This window comes from Platalea leucorodia (assembly GCF_965183815.1).
Source record: "Platalea leucorodia genome assembly, contig: HAP1_HAP1_SCAFFOLD_276, whole genome shotgun sequence".
NCBI classification, from domain to species: Eukaryota; Metazoa; Chordata; class Aves; order Pelecaniformes; family Threskiornithidae; genus Platalea; species Platalea leucorodia.
In genome coordinates, this window is record NW_028121296.1 from 74,110 (window position 1) to 92,863 (window position 18,754).

Consider the following 18,754-nt stretch of genomic DNA (forward strand, 5'->3'; position numbering starts at 1 on the left):
AATTTTCTCCCTCATTTTGCCAGGCACAGAGGTGAGACTGACAGGCCTGTAGCTACCAGGGTCATCCCTGTTGCCCATCTTGAAGACTGGGACAACGTTTGCCAGCTTCCAGTCAACTGGGACCTCCCCAGATTCCCAAGAGGATTGATAAATCATTGAGAGAGGTCTCACTACGACATCAGCCAGCTCTTTAAGTACCCTCGGATGAATCCCGTCCGGCCCCATTAACTTATCCAGCTGGACCAGCAAATCCCGCGCAAGTTCAGGGTTGGTTGCGAGTTTGTCGTTCTTGCAGTCATGGTTCTCTAGCCCAGAGAACACTTCATCGGTGTTGAAGACGGAGGCAAAGAAAGCATGAAACGTCTCTGCTTTGTCGATGTCCCTGTTTGTGAGGTGACCCTGCTCATCAAGTAATGGGCCAATGTTATTTCCTGCCTGCCTTTTGCTATTTAGATATTTTAAAAAGCCCTTTTTATTGTCCTTGAGCTTTGAGCTTTGAGCTTTGGTACTTTACCTTTAAGTACTGAAAGGCTGCAAGAACATCACTTTTCCTTACATCAGATTTCTCCACTGAAGTCTGCAACTGGGTGTTACAGCTCCGTTGCACCATCTCCCACCTCATCTCCTTAGACAACCGGCTGCACACAGGCAGAGAAGGATTTTTCCTATTTGCAAGCAAAGTAAAGCATGATAAAGTTTCATAAACAATACAATACACTCTTCAAGCATATGCTGCTTACAAGCTACCTTTAATGAGGTTGCCTTTCTACAAGGGATAATCTTATGAGAAATGTTTTACATAGATAGCTACAGAAAGGTAGAGATAAACATAAGAGAAGAGTTTGCTACAAAGGCAATTGTGCTACTGAAAGACATGAAAGCTTTAACTCCCGGAAACCCAAAGCAGCAGCATAGCTGAAAGGTATCTGAATGAACAAAAAGTAAGGGGAGGAGAAAACTGGAGAATAATGGAAAGGGCCTCTACTGGTAAGATGACTTTATTGTATCAGGAAATTGAAAATAAGATGACTTACTTATTGTATAAGAACAGGTGAAAATACACGAACGATTAGAGAAATTAAACACAGCATATAACAGGCAGAATAGTGGTAATGAAGTTACAGGGGAAGACTGATATTTCTGTGGAATATCCCTTTTGAAAGGTCATGGGATTGGTAGAGGTCTCTTGTGAGTGAGGACAAAGCAATGTTGCGCCCATCTCTGAAAGAAGCCAAAGGAGCAACCCAGGGAACCCCAGGCTGTACAAGCTCACTTTGGTGAGGAGTAAGCCATCAATATCTCTTGGGTGGTATTTCTGGGACCATTAAAGAGAAGAATGTCTCCAAAAGCAGTCAGCATGGACTTTCAAAGGGTAAAGCATGCCTCACCAAGCTGACTGCCTTCATGATGAAGTAACTGCATTTGTGCATGAGGGGACAAGAGTGGATGCTGTTCACCTCAACTTCAGCAAGATTTGTGACGTGTTCTCCCTCACTATTCTTGTACCCAAGTTAGGACATTACATTCTGGAAGGGCAGACAAACAGATGGGTGAAACAGCAGTTGGAGGATGAGGCTGAGAGAGTAGTGGAGAAGGGGTCATACCCTACCTGGAGGCCAGTGGGACATACTGGGGCATCATGGGGCAGCACAGGGAACACTCCTGGGCCCTGTGCAGTCTGACAGCTGTATCCATGACCCAGAGGAGGCAACTCTCACCATGTTCAGCAAGAACAAATGCCGGATTCTGCACCTCGGATGAAATAATGCCAGGCACAAGTATAGACTGGGAGGGGAGTGGCTGGAGAGCAGCCCTGCAGAGAGGGATCTGGGGGTGCTGGCTGGCAGGGGGCTCAACAGGAGTCAGCAGTGTGCCCTGGCAGCCAAGAGGGCAAACCGCACCCTGGGGTGCAGTATAATGAGGGGCTCAAAAGAGGGGATGTTGTGGTTTAACCCCAGTCGGCAACTAAGCACCACCCAGCCGCTCGCTCACCCTCCCTCCCACAGTGGGATGGGGGAGAGAATCAGAAAAAGAAAGTAATACCCATTGGTTGAGACAAAGACAGTTTAATATGGCCACAGATGAAGGGGAAATAATAATAGTAATAATAGTAATAATAGTAATAATAGTAATACTACTACTAATAATAATAAATAATAAATAATAAATAATAATAATACACAAAACAAGTGATGCACAATCACCACCTGCTGACCGATGCCCAGACCGTCCCCGAGCAGTGATCGCTTTCCCCCGGCAAACTCCCTCCAGCTTATATAGTGAGCATGACGTCACATGGTATGGAATAGCCCTGTGGCCAGCCTGGGTCAGCTGTCCTGGCTGTGCCCCCTCCCAGCTTCTTGTGCACCTGGCAGAGCATGGGAAGCTGTAAAATCCTTGACTAGGATAAAGACTGCTTAGCAACAAGTAAACCTTCAGTGTGTTATCAACATTATTCTCATCCTAAATCCAAAACAAAGCACTGTACCAGCTGCTAGGAAGAAAATTAATTCTGTCCCAGCTGAAACCAGGGCAGGGGATTATCCCACTGTTTTTTGCACTGGTGCAGACTCACTTGGAGTACTGTGTGCAGTTCTGGGCCCCACAACTGAAGAAGGATGTACTTGAATGCGTCCAGAGGAGGGCACCAAAGCTGGTGAAAGGGCTGGAAGAAATGTCCTTTGAGGAGCGGCTGAGGACACTGGGCTTGTCTAGTTTGGACAAAAGGAGGCAGAGGGGTGACCTCATTGCTCTCTACAGCTTCCTGAGGAGGGGAAGTGAAGAGGGAGGTGTTGATCTCTTCTCTCTTGGATCCAGGGACAGGACGTGGGGAAATGGTTCAAAGCTGCACCGGGGGAGGTTTAGACTGGACATTAGGAAGCATTTCTTTACCAAGAGGGTGGTCAAACACTGGAACAGGCTTCCTAGAGAGGTGGTCGATGCCCCATGCATGTCAGTGTTTAAGAGGCATTTGGACAATGCCCTTAATAACATGATTTATCTTTTGGTCAGACCTGAAGTGGCCAGGTATTTGGACTAGATGATCCTTGTAGGTCCCTTCCAACTGAACTATTCTATTCTATTCTATTCCGTTCTGTTCTGTTCTGTTCTGTTCTAATCTATATATATACCTTTTACAGGGTGGATCCCTCCAGCAGCTGGGCTCAGACGCTCAGTCTCCTCAGTAGCTGCCCTGGATACCAGCCTCCCCAGGTGCACGAGCCTCTGAGGTTGCAACCCCATTCCAGATGCTGCTACAGACCACCCCAGTCACACACACACACACACACACACACACAGACACACACACACAGACACACAAACTCTTAGAGTCCAGTCACTCCGGTCTCTCAATTGCTGGCACTAATGACATACGGGCTGTCTGACCCCCTGGTCCTTCTCCAGTTGCTGCACTCATCCCCCTGTGCTCACATGTTCACGCAGAAGAGAGATTCCCCCCCCACAGGAATGAGCTAGAAATTAAGTTTAGTGAGAAGACAGGACAGACTGCACTGGTCGGGGTCCTCCCCTAAACTTCCCATAATAAAAGTCCTGTGCAATCCAAAAATGCTCTTCCCCTGCATCCCATAATGTGTCCTATGCCCCTAGGCAACAATTCCCTTAGTCCAAATGGTGATCCAGAGAGCTGCTCGCAGTGACTCCTCTTGGTGGGTTTCACACCTGGACAACGGGGCTGATGGCTCTCTCAGGGCAGCCCTGGAAGGAGCTGGGACAAGATGTTCCTTCCTCAGGAGCTCGTCATTTGGGTTCCCACCTGCCACGGTGCCTCTGTGCTCTTCTCGCTTTGTGGAGATGGGCTCTTGATGAGCTGGTGGCTCTCCTGTGATGGCTCTGGGAGCAGCTGGGGCAGGGTATTGACTGGGTTACTCCTCCTGCCATTGGTAGTGCCTTCTTTGTGTGTGCAGATGAGCTTCTTCTCACTTAACCTAACACAACCCAACAAGAACATGCATCTCCTGAGGCATCTGTATTTGGAGGTTACATACCTATGCACTGGTATTATTTAGCATATTTAACGTAGCAGCTCATTGGAATTGCTGTCCAGAAATGCATCAGGATTAGGGGAAAAGCTGTGTTGTTGCACGGGCAATGGCTTCGTTCAGGGCCAGTAGCACAGTCTTGTTTCTAAGACTGTAGATGAATGGATTTAAGACTGGGTACAGGACAGTGTTCAGCAAAGCTACAGTTCTGTTTGTGTCCAAGGAAACATCTCCGGAAGGACGCACATAGAGAGCAATGCAGCTCCCATATGCAATGGCCAAGGTGGTGAGATGGGAAGAACACGTAGTAAAAGCTTTTTTCCTCCCAGCGGCTGCTGGCAGGTGCAGAATACAGAAAAGGATGCCCATGTAAAATGCCAGAGTTAAACATAAGGAACCCAGTAGGATAAACGATAAGAAAACAGAGTCTGTTTTCCAAAGCAGGCTGGGGTCAGAGCAGGACAATGTGAGCAAGGGGGAGTTGTCACAAAAAAAATGGTGGATCTTGTTCGAGCCACAGAAAGTCAGCTTGTAGAGGAGGACCAGACGGTAACTCAAGACTGGGATGCCTATGACCCAAGCAGCAACAACCAGGTGGATGCAGAGCTGAGGCTTCATGACGGCAGCATAACGCAAAGGCTGGCAGATGGCAATGTAGCGGTCAAAGGACATGACGACAAGTAGAACCATCTCTGTACAGCCCAGGGCAAAATAGAAACAGGACTGGGCAAAGCAGCTGCTTAGTGAGATTGTCCTCCTACCAGAACTCAGGATCACAAACAATTTGATGCTTGTGGAGGATGTGAACCAGATTTCCAGGAAGGCCAGATTGCTGATGAAAAAGTACATGGGGGTTTGCAGGCGGTGATCCACACACACGAGGAAAATGATGGTTGCGATCCCCATCACTGTTGTCAGGTATATGAGCAGAAGGAGCAGAGAGAGAAATAGCTGTAGGCTTTGATCAAGCCCTGAGAAACCCTCTAGGATGAACTCAGTAACTGCAGTTTCATTTTCTGCTCCCATGCTGAATTTCAGTTCATGCTGCCGAGACAGGAAGATGGCAAAACCCAAGTGTGATTATTTCACAGTCTGGATGAAAGGAATCCTTCCTTCTCTGCTTCTTTCCTTGCTTGCAGTCTTCCTCCTAGATAGCACAGAGAGAGAGTGAGTCCTTCAAGCCTTTCTCACCCCCTGATTTTTCTGGTTTACATTTCAGTTCGAGTCCTCAGAGAATTTGTTGTCATCTTTCTACCTTTCTCAAACACTCCCAAAGGATTCTTTCTCCAGAGCAGAAGATTTTAAAGAGGCTGCGAGCTATTTCACCCCATTCCTGGCAAATTCCACATTCACTCAGACCTATTGCAAACATCTGTCACACCTATGTGCCAAACTCATCTCTTCTATTGCACAAATGCTAAACCATCAAATGAAATGAAATGAAATACATATGTTGAAAGCTATTCTTTCTACTTTTCAGAGGTACTTGCCTTTTTGCACTAGGAATCCTTGAGAATCTCTTGTTTTCAAAATAAGTAATATCTAGTATCTCTTTTGTAATCCCCTGCTTCCTTCCACACCTTCTTGCTCTCTGTTTCTTCAGGAAAGGGGGAGGGGGTGGAATAGGGACCAAGTATAACTTGTCTTCTTTCGTACTCTAAATAGTGACTGAAAGGTATGATGACTCCACACAGTCTGTCACACAATCTCATCTGACATCCGTCTGCACTGAAACACGCTTGTTTCCAAAGAGTTGCTCATTGCTATTGCTATCAAATGCCCTGACCTAAACGCAGAGCAAGAGAAGAGCATCTGGAAGGGATTTGTAACCTTTCTTTTGCATGCCAGTTATAGGTTGGGAGGAACCAGCCTCTAGCGTTTTCTTTTGTTTCCATTGACTCTAGAGGGAGCCTGGGGAAAACCAGTTCTCACAGGCGCCTGCAGCCAAGTAGATGAAACTCACTATTCAAGTCTCAAATCACTCATTTATTAAGGTTGTTTGTTTTTTTTAATGTCAAAATAGACATCTAAGAGAAGGAAGCACAAGAAAACTATATGCAATAAAGACTGATGTTTTTCCCTTCATCTTTATATTTGTTTTTAGACATGGAAAGGAGCAGAGCAGATGACTGTCAAAGTAGGATGATTCCAAGTGCAAGGGGAGGAGAGGGAGAGGAGGAGATGGTGGGTTTGAAGCAGTGAAACAGATCTTCTCCACAGGCTGTGTTGTCCCCTTAGGCTCTGTCCCAGGCCAGAATGGGTAGCACTTGCACAAGGAGTAAAATGGGAAGATCAGTAAAGGGCAGTGCTCCATGTTTGCACTGACATTTTAGCTTGGGGTTCAGGCTAGTCTTAGATCCCAAATGCCTGGCTTGTTCTTTGCCTCTAGTCTGGCATAGGGGAAGCTCTGCACCCATTTTCTGAGATTAAACCCCTGGCTGTATTTGAGCAAAAGCTCAAGCTCAGTCACCTACAGCAGTATGAGCGTAGTGAATCAGTGAATGAGAGGGGACAGTCACAGTGTCCATTTTCTGGGTCAGTTCAAACACTCAAAGGGTTGTGTCTTCATACTCTCCTGGGTGACACCTCAATTCTCTAAAATTGTTCTTCTCCTGAATGTACTTTCTTAGGGGAACCTGCAAATTTGCAGGCAGCTTACAACAAAGCAGCTTCTCTTCAGGCCCTGCATCGTCAAGCATGCAGCCAGTATATGCCATAGTGAGTGAAGAAAGATAGGGTATGCAGGTGAAGGATAGCCAGGTGAAGAAGGCCTTGTTGTGCCTTTGCACAGAGGTTATCCTCAGGACGGTGCATATAATGTAGGCATAAACCACAGAGGTCAGTGTGAAGGAGCCCAGCAACACAGCAGAGAAGAGCGCAACGCTCATGTTTCATAGTAGCTGGTGCCCATGCGGGCTGCTCTCAGCAAAGGGATGATGCTGCAGAAGAAGCAGTCTCTACAGTGGGCACAGAGGGTCTAATGGCATACAGGATGGTGGGGCTGAGCGTGGAGAGAGATGCCGTTCCCCAGCAGCTAAAGATGAGCATGGGGCACACCCAGGAGCTGGTAAGGACAGAGTCGTGTGAGGGGTTGCAAATGGCCCTGCAGCAATCGAAACACATCACAACACATAGGTTAAACTCAGCTGTGCTGACGGAGAAGAAGAGACTTGTAAGCAGCTGCAGAGATATCTTAATCTCCAGCATGAGACTGACAAACATGTTAGGGGGAATGACCAGAGTGAGCCAAATATCCAAGAAGGACAAGGTGCTGCGGAAGGGATGCCTGGGGGTGTGGCACTAGTGGTGGAGCCAAAGGATGGCAATGGTGACTGCATTCCCCATGACAGCGAGCAGATAAATCACCAGCAGTGGTGTGAAGAGGAGGATTTTCAGCTCTTGAAGGACTGAAAAGGCCTTCAGGAAAAATATTCTTGCTCCGGTGTGGTTGTGAGGATCCATTTTGGCACCCAGTCAGTTGAAGGTGTGGCAAGGGTAACTAATATCGTGCTTGGTGAAATTCCTCTTGTTACCTTTGTCAGCATTCCCTTTGCTTTTCTTAGGTTTCCTCTTCCTTCTTGAAATGGGAAACCGCAACTGCACTCTGTAGGGATTCTGCTTTTCTCTGTGTTTTTATCCAATGACATGAAACAAATATGGATGCAGCCCACTTAGCTTCAGACACAGTAAATGCCTCTCCAGCCTTGCTGGTTTGCATGGGTATTCTGGACTGCCAGCTAAGAACTGGTATTTCTGGCAAAAGCTGTGCGAATTACATTACATTTCGAATGGTGGTGCAGCTGGGTATCAGGCCTGTGCCGATGTGCAGCCAGCGCACTTCAGTCATTAATCCCCTGGGTGGTCCAGGGACTCTCCCATCTCATCATCCACATCGATGAGAGGAGAGAGTGGTCTGAGACAGTGCTTCAACTTGAAACCAAGTGTCTGAGTTCAGTCAACCACCTTCAAAATTAACCCCCGCCAAAATGAGTCGCCTTCAAAATTAACTATTGGACTGACTGGTGTGGGACTTCTCCAGGTGGGATTTCCAGACAGTCATAGAGAATGCAGATCCTGCTGTGCCTAGACCAATTCCTGTGCATAAATGTGGGGATTAACATCCTGGGTGGAGAATCTGACTGTTTCCGAGATCCCTGTAGCAGCTCCTGCTGCAAAACGGAATAAAATTGAGTAAACTAATTACTTATGATGCTTGCACATGCCAGAGAGGACACACAGGACAACAGGCCAGCTGGATTGTATGAATTCAGTAGAACAGTTGTAAGGGGAGTGTCACCTGATCCAGTGGAAGACACCGCTGCCAGTAAGCCTTGCAAAGGAGACTCTTCCAACCTGCATAATTCCATGATTCAGTTAATCTTTCCCTTGGAGAGCTCTTCAAAGCAGAGGCTGAGGAAGAAAAAAAGTCAGAGGCAGAAGCAGCGATATAAAATATGCCAACACAAATTGAGACGATCCTCTGAGCAATGTTTCTCCAATCAAACCGTTGGTAGGTGTCATGCTTTAACCCTGGCCAGCAACTAAGCACCACACGGCCACTTGCTCACACTCCCCCAGTGGGACGGGGGTAAAATTGGAAGGGAAAAAGTGAGAAAGAAACTTGTGGGTTGAGATAAAAACAGTGTAATAATTAAAAAGAAATTTTTACAAGAATTCTACGGAAAAGAGGAAAAAAATAAAAGAGAGAGAAAATTAAAACCCAAGAAAAACAAGTGATGCAAATGAAAACAATTGCTCACTAACAGATGCCCAGTTAGTCCCTGAGAAGCGGCCCCCCACCGCCAACCTCCCCCCTGGTTTATTGCTGAGTATGACATCACAAGGTATGGAATATCCCTTTGGTCAGCTGGGGTCAGCTGTGCCAGCTGTGGCCCCTCCCAACTTCTTGTGCACCCCCAGCCTACTCACTGGTGGGGTGGGGTGAGAAGCAGAAAAGGCCTTGACTCTGTATAAGCACTGCTCAGCAGTATCAAAAACATCCCGTTGTTATCAACACTCTTTCCAGCACAAATCCAAAACAGAGCCCCATACTAGCTACTTGTCGTGGCTTAACCCCATCCAGCAACTAAGCACCACACTGCCGCTCGCTCACTCCCCCCCCGGTGGGATGGGGGAGAGAATCAGAAGAGTAAAAGTGAGAAAACTCATGGGTTGAGATAAAGACGGTTTAATAGGTAAAGCCAAAGCCGCGTGCACAAGCAAAGCAAAGCAAGGAATTCATTCGCTACTTCCCATGGGCAGGCAGGTGTTCAGCCATCCTCAGGAAAGCAGGGCTCCATCACGCGTAACGGTTACTTGGGAAGACAAACGCCATCACGCCCAATGTCCCCCCCTTCCTTCTTCTTCCCCCAGCTTGTATACTGAGCATGACATCATATGGTATGGAATAGCCCTTGGGCCAGTCTGGGTCAGCTGTCCTGGCTGTGCTCCCTCCCAGCTTCTTGTGCACCTGGCAGAGCATGGGAAGCTCAAAAGTCCTTGACTAGTATAAACACTACTCAGGAACAACTAAACCATCACTCTGTTATCACCATTATTCTCGTCCTAAATCCAAACCACAGCACTATACCAGCTACTAAGAAGAAAATTAGCTCTATCCCAGCTGAAACCAGGACACTACTATGAAGAAAATTACCTCTGTCCCAGCCAAAACCAGTACAGATGCCCATCCACAAGAAGGGCCAGAAGGAGGATCTGGAGAACTACAGGCCTGTCAGTCTGACCTTGATGCAAGGGAAGGTTATGGAGCAGATTATCTTGAGTGCCATCCCACAGTACGTACAGGGCAACCGGGGGATCAGGCCCCGCCAGCGTGGGTTTATGAAAGGCAGGTCCTGCTTGACTGACCTGATCTCCTTCTATGACAAGGTGACCCGCTTAGTGGATGAGGGGAAGGCTGTGGATGTTGTCTACTTGGACTTTTGTAAAGCCTTTGAGACTGTTTCCCACAGCATTCTCCTGGAGAAACTGGCTGCTCACGGCTTGGACAGGCATACTCTTTGCTGGGTAAAATCTGTCTGGATGACCAGGCCCAAAGAGTTGTGGTGAATGGAGTTCAATCCAGTTGGCGGCCAGTCACAAGTGGTGTTCCCCAGGGCTCAGTACTGGGACAAGTTCTGTTCAATATCTTTATCAACGACCTGGATGAGGGGATTGAGTGCACCCTCAGTAAGTTGGCAGGCAACACCAAGTTGGGCAGGAGTGTTGATCTGCTGGAGGGTAGGAAGGCCCTACAGAGGGATCTGGACAGGCTGGATTGATGGGCCAAGGCCAACTGTATGAGGGTCAACAAGGCTCAGGGCCGGGTCCTGTACTTCAGTCACAACAACCCCATGCAATGCTACAGGCTTGGGGAAGAGTGGCTGGAGAGCTACCTGGCTGAAAGGACCTGGAGCTGTTGGTCAACAGCCAGCTGAAGATGAGCCAGCAGTGTGCTCAGGTGGCCAAGCAGGCCGCTAGCATCCTGGCTTGCATCAGAAATAGTGTGGCCAGCAGGACTGAGGGATTGTACCCCTGTACTTGGCACTGGTGAGGCCACACCTCAAATGCTGTGTTCAGTTTTGGGCCCCTCACTACAAGGAAGACATTGAGGATGTTTGTCTTCTCCCTCTTTGTCTCTGGTGAGTTCATTGGCTGGCCTTCTTTGATAGTGGGGAGGAATCAGCACTCTCGAGGGTGATATCATCTCCTCCTTTAGTGGTCTTCAGGAGTCCACTTGGAGGACTTTATTAAATGAACAAAGGACTGTGCTGATCCACTTCAAACCAGTTCTTTCTTTTGTCCAGCCAGGAGGCTAGTACATGTTCTGTGGGTTGCCAGTGAAATGAAGACAAAACCAGTTTCTGTCCGCTCAGAGAAATTTTACCTTGAAAGTACATTTTTCTTTTGATTTATGAGACTGACTCATTGCAAATGGCTTCTGTGGGACATTCTGAACTGAGATGAACCCCTCCCAAATCACCTTCTCTGAGCCACTCCTCTTGGTTCCTTCTGCTACCCATGGGAAAAGTTTTCCTTTTGGGATTCACCATGTCCTAGGGTGGGTGACTCTATGCTCACCACTTAACAGATCTCTCTCCACTGACCACAGAAAAGGGCCTGAGATCAGATGCCTAATTTAGAGATTAGATGTCCGTTTAGATATTAAAATAGTTTAAGTTCCGTCCTAAGATTTTGACCTTAATTTAGACTATTGCTTTCGGATTCATCTGTGCAGAGCACCTCTGACAAGTCATCCCCTTTCTAATCTCTTCTTCCATTGGCCAAGAGGACCATGTGTTCATCTGGAGGAAGAAAGATGGTCCATGGAGGAAAACAGGTGATTCTAGAGTGATTTCAGCTGTCCACATTAAATGGGACGAGTTATACTTCCTGAACACCTTTGCAGCTGTTTTGGAGTGTTTCTTCCTCCTGACTCAGAAGTGAGGCTAGATGATGAGGTCAGGAGCAGGTACTGTAATAAAGATGTCTATACTTGGACAGAAGAGAACCCCTCTGTCAAGGAGCAGCAAGAGCAGAGCTGCTCCCTACAGGCAGGTGAGCCGGGAGCTGAGGGAGACACCATGGCTGGCAGCACAGGTGCCTCTCCAGCCAGGCCCCAGCCCTGCAGTATCTGAGCAAGGCAAGCAGGAGATGGTGGCCTGCAGTCAAGCCAGGAAGTCTGGCTTAGGGTGAGGTTCAGGTCCAGTGATCACCAAGCAGGCCCACAGCGATAAGGCAGTGCCAAGATCAAGCCAGGAAGTCAGGCTGCAGTTGGGGTCCAGATCAAAGGGCTCTGTGGCCAGACAAGAGCATGGGCATGGACACTGGCATGGGCATGGGCATGGGAGAGTCAGAGGCCGATCTGGAGACCAGTACTCCTACAGCATAGGGTAGGGACTTAAGGCCTGGAGCTCCTAGGCCCATGACTGTGGATGAAGGCCTCAGCTGAGGCTGATCAGGGTCATTTAGGTTAATTAATTGCCTCAGGCCTCTGACATCCTCCAGACTTCAAGAGGACTTGAACTGAGTCCATGTAGCTAAGCAGAGAAGTAAGCCTGAAGGGAGATAAAACGGATCTCCTGATGTTTGTTTTGCTGAAGACTCGGAAGAAGACAAAGCACTTTTGACCCCCTGAGTAGCCAGTGTCACCTCAGTCTCAAGGCCTGGAGAAAGAGTCTCTCTGACCATTCTGCTCCTCAGAAGTCCTTGTATCCAACTTGGGACTTTATGGCCTGCATGGTGTACAAGACTGGATGAAAACCTGGCTGGATTAGTGGTCCCATTGGGTAATGGGGAATGGTCCACACTCTACCCAAAGTCCAGCTACAAACAGAACTCTTTGGGAGTCTGCTCTGAGACCTCTCCTGTTTAGTAGCTTTACCAATGACCTGAGAAGTGTACGGGGTTGACCTCATCGAGTTTTTGGATGACACAAAACCAGAGGGAGGCAGTCAATTTGTTCAACGGGCAGACTGCCATTTCAAGGGAGCTAGACAGCAATGCCAATTCCTCTGGTGTTTGAGGAACAGGCCAAAAAGAAGTGTCCCAATCTGTCCTGACAGAAGGAAACATGGGACAGACTAACCCTTTATAATGATGACAGAGGAGACTGACTGGCTGGGTAGAAACCTCTGCATCTGGAACCCCACCACCCCGTACAAGAAAGACACTTCTAAGCTTTCATGAACTCAGCAGAGACCACTAGAGCACCTGAGTTGTGAGGACAAGCTGAGGAAAGTGGCTCTTGTTTAGCTTGATGAAGAGACAGCTTAAAGAGAAGGTACTAGCAGCCTTCCAGCACCTACCAGGAGATTACTGAAAAGACACAGCTGGGCTGTTTACAGAGGTGCATGGCAGAAAGACAGAAGACATGGTCATAGCCTGAAACAGGGGAGATTCTGACCTGGAATAGGGAGAACACTGACCCTGAGGACAGACAGACATTGGACCAAGTTGCCCAGGCAGGCTACGGAATGTCCATCCTTTGAGGTTTTCAAGACCCCACGGGACACAGCCCTGACCACCAAGTCTGACTTCACTGGAGACCATGCTCTGAGCAGTTGCTTACCACAAATGGCATCCCAGGGTCCCTCTCTCCCTTTGCTTTCAGTGGAGAGACAAGGGAGCCTACTTGTCATAAGGTGCAAATCAACAGAGGTGGGAAGTGTCATGCCCTCTTGCTCCCCTTGACCTAAAGCCAGAGCAAAGGAGAACCCCGTGCAGCATTCCTTCAGGAGGGTGGAATCCTAACTGGCAGTCTAGATCAGTAGCTGAGCTCACTTGAGCCCCCAGCAAGATAGGCACCTTTGCGGCTAGGAAAGGCTTGGGTTTCCTCTCTCCTCAACAGGCAGAGCCTGGCACCCCTGAGGGTGATCCATCCTGGCCCACATTACCAGCCTCCTCAGCTTGGAGGAAGTGGCTCCTTTCTCCCCACTGACCATTCAGGGAGCCTGGAAGGAGAAGCTGTGGCACATATCTCACTGTAGTTCTGCTCTATGAGTCTGAAGAGATCACGGCTCATTCCCCTGGCTCATTTCCACTCTTCCTAAGAGCACAGAGATCCAGGGGAGGGCAGCTCAGGGCTTTCATCCCCACAGGGCTTCAGCTGCACAGCGCTCACTTTCGGCGACACAAAGAGAGCCTTGAGCTGCAGCAGGAACCTTCAGGAGACTCTTCTATAAACCCAGGAGGCACTGCAGAGCTGGTGACATTCAGGAGCTCCTGAAGACTCACAGAAGGAGATGCTGATAGCGTGCAAGAGCAGAGCAATGACTGAGTCACGGGTCAGAGTCTGCAGGCAGAATTGGAAAGGGAAGGATGGAATGGGGAAGAGGCAGAGCAAGGCACCCAGATCTTGCCTTTCATCCTCCATTACCCTCAAAGGAAAGGTTATCACATCCTGCTGGGGATTACAGGTAGGTGCTGGATTTGCTGAGGCAGAGATACAGGCAGTGTGGTTGTCAGTACAGTCAGAGCCGTGGGGCATAAGCTAATGGGCACTCACGCACCTCAGTGGACATGAAGAGGTTGGGGCAGAGTGTATGGGGCCAGTGTGCCAATACATGTCCCTTATTTCCTCAGCTCTCTTAATCTCTCTCTGTCTCTTTCTCCTTCTTGCTTCTATCTTAGGGATCGATCTCAATCCCTCACCTCTCTCACAGCTGTCTCTCAGCCATCCACATGGGATGTGACTTACTGGGAGCAGTGAATCTGAGGCACCCTCCCCATAGAAGCACCTTCAGGAACAAGGCATCCCAGTGTATGCTGGGTGAATCACTGAGTAAAAGGGCTCCTCCATCCCAGGAACTCTCTGGGCTGCCTAGGTGCCTGCCTTGGTCATCTCCAGCTCTCTGTAAATGGTATAAAGTTTTGACACAGGGAATCATCAGGCACAGTGTTTTGTCTGACCTGAGCATTATGAAAGCCCAAGGAGGAGGCGTGGGCAAAGTGCTCTCTCTTTCAGCCACGGGTGTTCCCTGGGCAGGCAATCAGGCATGTATCAGGCATGTACTGGAAACCTGTGCTTGATGATGATCCTGCACTGCCCCAGCCCCACTCACCCTCAGGACACTCCTGTGTCTTCATTGCAATGCTGAGCAGGGAGCCCTGAGAACTCAGATGGGAATACTGAGGTCCAGGTGCTGTGCTGCTGCAGGGAGGCAGCCCAAATGCATTCAGAAATTGAAGGTGAGGAGATAAAGATGTTCAGAAAATGATCATAGAATCATAGAATCATTAAGGTTGGAAAAGACCCTTAAGATCATCGAGTCCAACCGTTAACCTAGCACTGCCAAGTCCACCACTAAACCATGTCCTCAAGCACCACGTCACCCCTGTCCTTTTCCCCTCCTCCTCATGCAGCATCACTTTTCCTCATTTGGCTTAGACAGCTCAGGTACCTCGTCTCTGGAATTCAGTTTTCCCTGCCCTTCTCTCCCAAGTTCCCATCTGCTTGTACATCTCCTGTCTAACAGACCCTTTGCAGTGCCTTCAACTACCAAGCTGGTAACTCCTGGCTGCTCTTGGTCAGTGGAAAGAGATGGACTGTCCAGGGACAGAATTGTCTCATCAGAAAGCAACTGTTTCAGGGAGTTGAGACCACTAATCCTGTTCAGGGTCCATTCTTCCCCAGAGTGAAGAAACAGTCTATGGCACAATGTGTTCCCTCAAAGGCTTTTTCGCATGATGGGGCTTTTCTGTGTGGCCCATCTTTCTGTTGCTTGAAAGCAGGACTTGGCTAATGCCTATGCTGGGTACTACTGGGAAGAACTTCATGTGTCATAATCTAATGTGAGCAAATGAACATTCTCTTTTATTCCACAGAAAGAGGTGCCTCAATGCAGTAACTCATCTCTCTAATCAGAGGAGATTCTTCTAAGAAGAGCAGTTCGGGTCTCTTGAAGAACCTGTTCCTGCCCTTTCACTAGGAATGGAGCCCCTAAACCAAGGGGGAATTCAGTCAGATGAGGGAAAACCTCCATGTGGTCTCTGGAAATGACTTCTTCCCAATTCCTTTTTACAACAAACACAGAAGCGCATGCCCTTCCTCAGGTTCCCGTCCTGCCAAGTGGGGAAAAGAAGGTCCTACAGCACTTCATGGAGAAAGAGGAATGGGACAACCAGACATCACCAGTGGAGTTCCTCCTGCTGGGACTGAGTAATGTCCACAAGCTTCAGATCCCTCTCTTTCTCCTCTCTCTCATGATCTACATGGTGACTGTGTTTGTTAACATCCTCATTGTTGCGCTGGTGGTGGCAGATCGGCATCTTCACACTCCCATGTACATCTTCCTGGGGAATTTCTCCAGTGTGGAAATCTGCTATACCTCCACTATCGTGCCCAGGCTGCTGGCCAGCTTCCTAACCAGGGACAGAACCATTTCTGCTCAAGGCTGCATGACCCAATTCTTTTTTTTTGCCTGTTGTGCAGGTACCGAGTGTCATCTGCTGGCCACCATGTCCTAGGATCGGTATTTGGCCATATGCCACCCCCTGCTCTATGCTAGCCTCATGCAGCAGAAGCTCTGTCTCCAGCTGGCGGCTGGGTCTTGGCTAGCAGGATTACTAATGTCTACCGTAGTCACTGGGCTACTTTCCAACTTACACTTCTGTGGTCCCAATGCAATTGATCACTTCTTCTGTGATTTTGCCCCATTGCTGGAGCTCGCCTGCAGTGACACCACGGTGCTTAGACTGGTTACTTTCATCATCTGCTTTCTGGATGTGGTCTTCCCCTTTGTGTTCACCTTGGTATCCTATATCTGCATCATAGCTGCGATCCTGAGGATCCCAGCCACCACAGGGAGGCAGAAGGCCTTCTCCACCTGCTCCTCTCACCTCATCATGGTCACTGTTTTCTATGGTACCCTCATCGTTGTCTATATGATACCCAGAACAGCCTCACTGAGGCAGCTCAATACAGTGCTATCCTTTTTCTACACCATCCTCACGCCCATGGCCAATCCACTCCTCTACAGCCTGCGGAACAGGCAAGTGAAGGGGGCTCTTGGAAATGCCCTCAGAAAGACTGTGGCCTGCATCGAGAGCTCCTACCAGTTGTGACCCACCAGGAATAAACAGGTTGCAGTTGTGTCAAGTGTGGACAACTCAGAAGTGCAGATTTTGTGTACCAGGTATATCTTTAGAAGTGCAGAATCTGGGGACTGTTTAGGGAATGAGAAGCGGGAAAAGAGAATTTGTGTCTTAAGGAAATACAGGTCTGGTGTTGAAGAGTGTAAAAAACTTCCCTGGCTTTCTTCTTGCTTTAAAGTAACCACAGTTGTGATCCTGCAAGTGGGAGCTGTTGAAATGCCACACCTGCCCAGGACTGGCAGAAAACTTTCTCTAAACATGCTGTTTTCTCTTCCGTTAGCCAGCCAAGCTGAGGGGTGGGGTTCCTGCGTGTCTGGGATTCCTCAGGACATCTTCATATTGTCAGTGAGAAGGGGGGAGTTGAATCAAGCCCTTCCACTGGACATGTCTAAATCTGAGTAGATGAATCCCATCCTTCCTGTTCTCTGGGCTGTCTAGCAGAGGAGAACTGTGAAAGCTAGGCTGATAGGGCCAGCCCCTCTGAAAAAAAAAAAAAAAAGTAGATCCTTCTTCAGAAGAAGGGTACATGAGCTGGGTCTCAGCTTCCCAAATTTTTAACACAGAAATCATTACTTTCCATTTCTTTCCTTCTCCTAATCTGACCCCCCTCCAGCTCCCCTCCCCCAATGTAATTACTTACTTGTTTCCCACTGGCTGACTTCAATATTGCAACCTGAGTCCTCCTGTTTTCTTCTTTCTTGCAAAAGAGAGTGAGGTCATGCTCATGGGGCATGACTGAGAACATCCACCCCCAGCAGCGGGCTTTCCCCATTTCCTAGGCTGAGGCATGCGCACAAGATGGGAATGTCTCCATCGTCCCTGATTTGCGCAAGGGCCTTCAGCCCTGACATACTCCCACAACACACTTATTCCTCCTCCACCCACAGACACAAATCCCTTCCCACTTCCAGGCTCAAATCATGGCTGCAAGAATTTGATGCACTCCAGAAGAGGCCTTGAGCTTCTTGGATCTTCTTGGTGCTTACGGCAATGTTCCTGGCTCCCTCCAGATTTGATGGACTTCCTTTATATAACAAGACTTTATGACAAGCTTTTATGAAATGTTTGTTTTTCTGTCATTCCTGTGTGTTGAAAGAGTAGACACAGAGCAGAAAGAAATACCCACCAAAACGGATGCTGAGTGAAGTGCCAGTAAGAACCAGGTGAGGCACCCTCCTGGCTGTGGCTTCCTGGCAAGAAGTCTGTCCTGAGAAGGGGATCCAGCCTCTGCCACTCTGGAGTGGGGAATCAGCAGTGTCCATGCCACCTGGCAGAGACTGTCTGTCCAAGCACAGTTACTGTCTTGTCAGCTTTGAGCGCGAGCTTGAAAATGCTTGGCTGCAGGGGTAGTGCCTGCGGGATTATCACCGCTCCAAAAGAGCAGTCCTTCCAGGTCTTTCTTGAGCAAAAACGGGAGAGTCATTGCTGAGGATGGGCTTTGGGGCCATGTGTGCAAAGCAGAATCGATGAGCAGCCCATCCCCTTAACTCCACTCAACCACTCCAGAAGGTCACAGTGACTGTGCTCTGGTTTTGATTCCCCTAAACCCTCTCTGCTAGGCAGGGGCTCAGCAGGGAAAAATCTATGGCACTGGGCAACACAATTGCCCCAGCTGTACCAGCGTGAGGACACCATCCCTGCGTGTGGTCAAACCATCAGCCTTTGGGTTAACAGCTGAGCACACTCACCCACCCTGCCACAGGGACCCCAGCCAGGGCTGTCCCCGGGCACGGCTTTGCTGTCAGGACAGACATCAGTGCTGAAGGAATGGGAAGGTCCCTGAGCCCAACGCCCATCCCCAGCCCCATGGAGATGGAAGCCTGCTGTTCACCTCGCCTGCAGGGCTGCTGGGGAACAGAGGGGTGCAGGGGGAGGCCTGGTGCCTGGAGGAGGGGGTATAAGATTTCTGCCTCCATGTGCCCTCCACGGCATGCCCTAGGATGCCATTGGATCCTGGGGGCACATCAGTCCAGGGAGGGCATTTCCCTCACCCTGTTGCACTGCTGCTGCTGCAGAGTTGGGGACAGATGTGGCACAGATGGCTGTTGCCCTGGGTGGCAGAGGAGGCTCAGGGGAAAGGATTTTCTCCTCTCCATTGACCCATCCCAGAGTGGGCCAGAGTGTGGGAGCAGCACCTGCAGCAAGAGCCTCCTTCTGCC

The 18,754-nt window shown here is 49.0% G+C and overlaps 2 protein-coding genes across 2 annotated transcripts; one reads left to right on the top strand and one right to left on the bottom strand.

Annotated features, from left to right (window-relative positions):
- Positions 1 to 4,079: 4,079 nt before the first annotated feature.
- LOC309603962 (olfactory receptor 6E1-like) lies at positions 4,080 to 5,027 on the bottom strand (the record flags this gene model as incomplete). The annotated part of the gene is made up of 1 exon (XM_082338834.1): positions 4,080 to 5,027. The coding sequence occupies one exon, from the start codon at positions 5,025 to 5,027 to the stop codon at positions 4,080 to 4,082; it is 948 nt and encodes a 315-aa protein (XP_082194960.1).
- Positions 5,028 to 15,599: 10,572 nt separating this feature from the next.
- On the top strand, positions 15,600 to 16,565 carry LOC309603964 (olfactory receptor 5AP2-like; the record flags this gene model as incomplete). The annotated part of the gene is given in 2 exon segments (XM_082338835.1): positions 15,600 to 15,965; positions 15,969 to 16,565. Coding segments are annotated over 2 exon segments (963 nt in total).
- Positions 16,566 to 18,754: the final 2,189 nt, after the last annotated feature.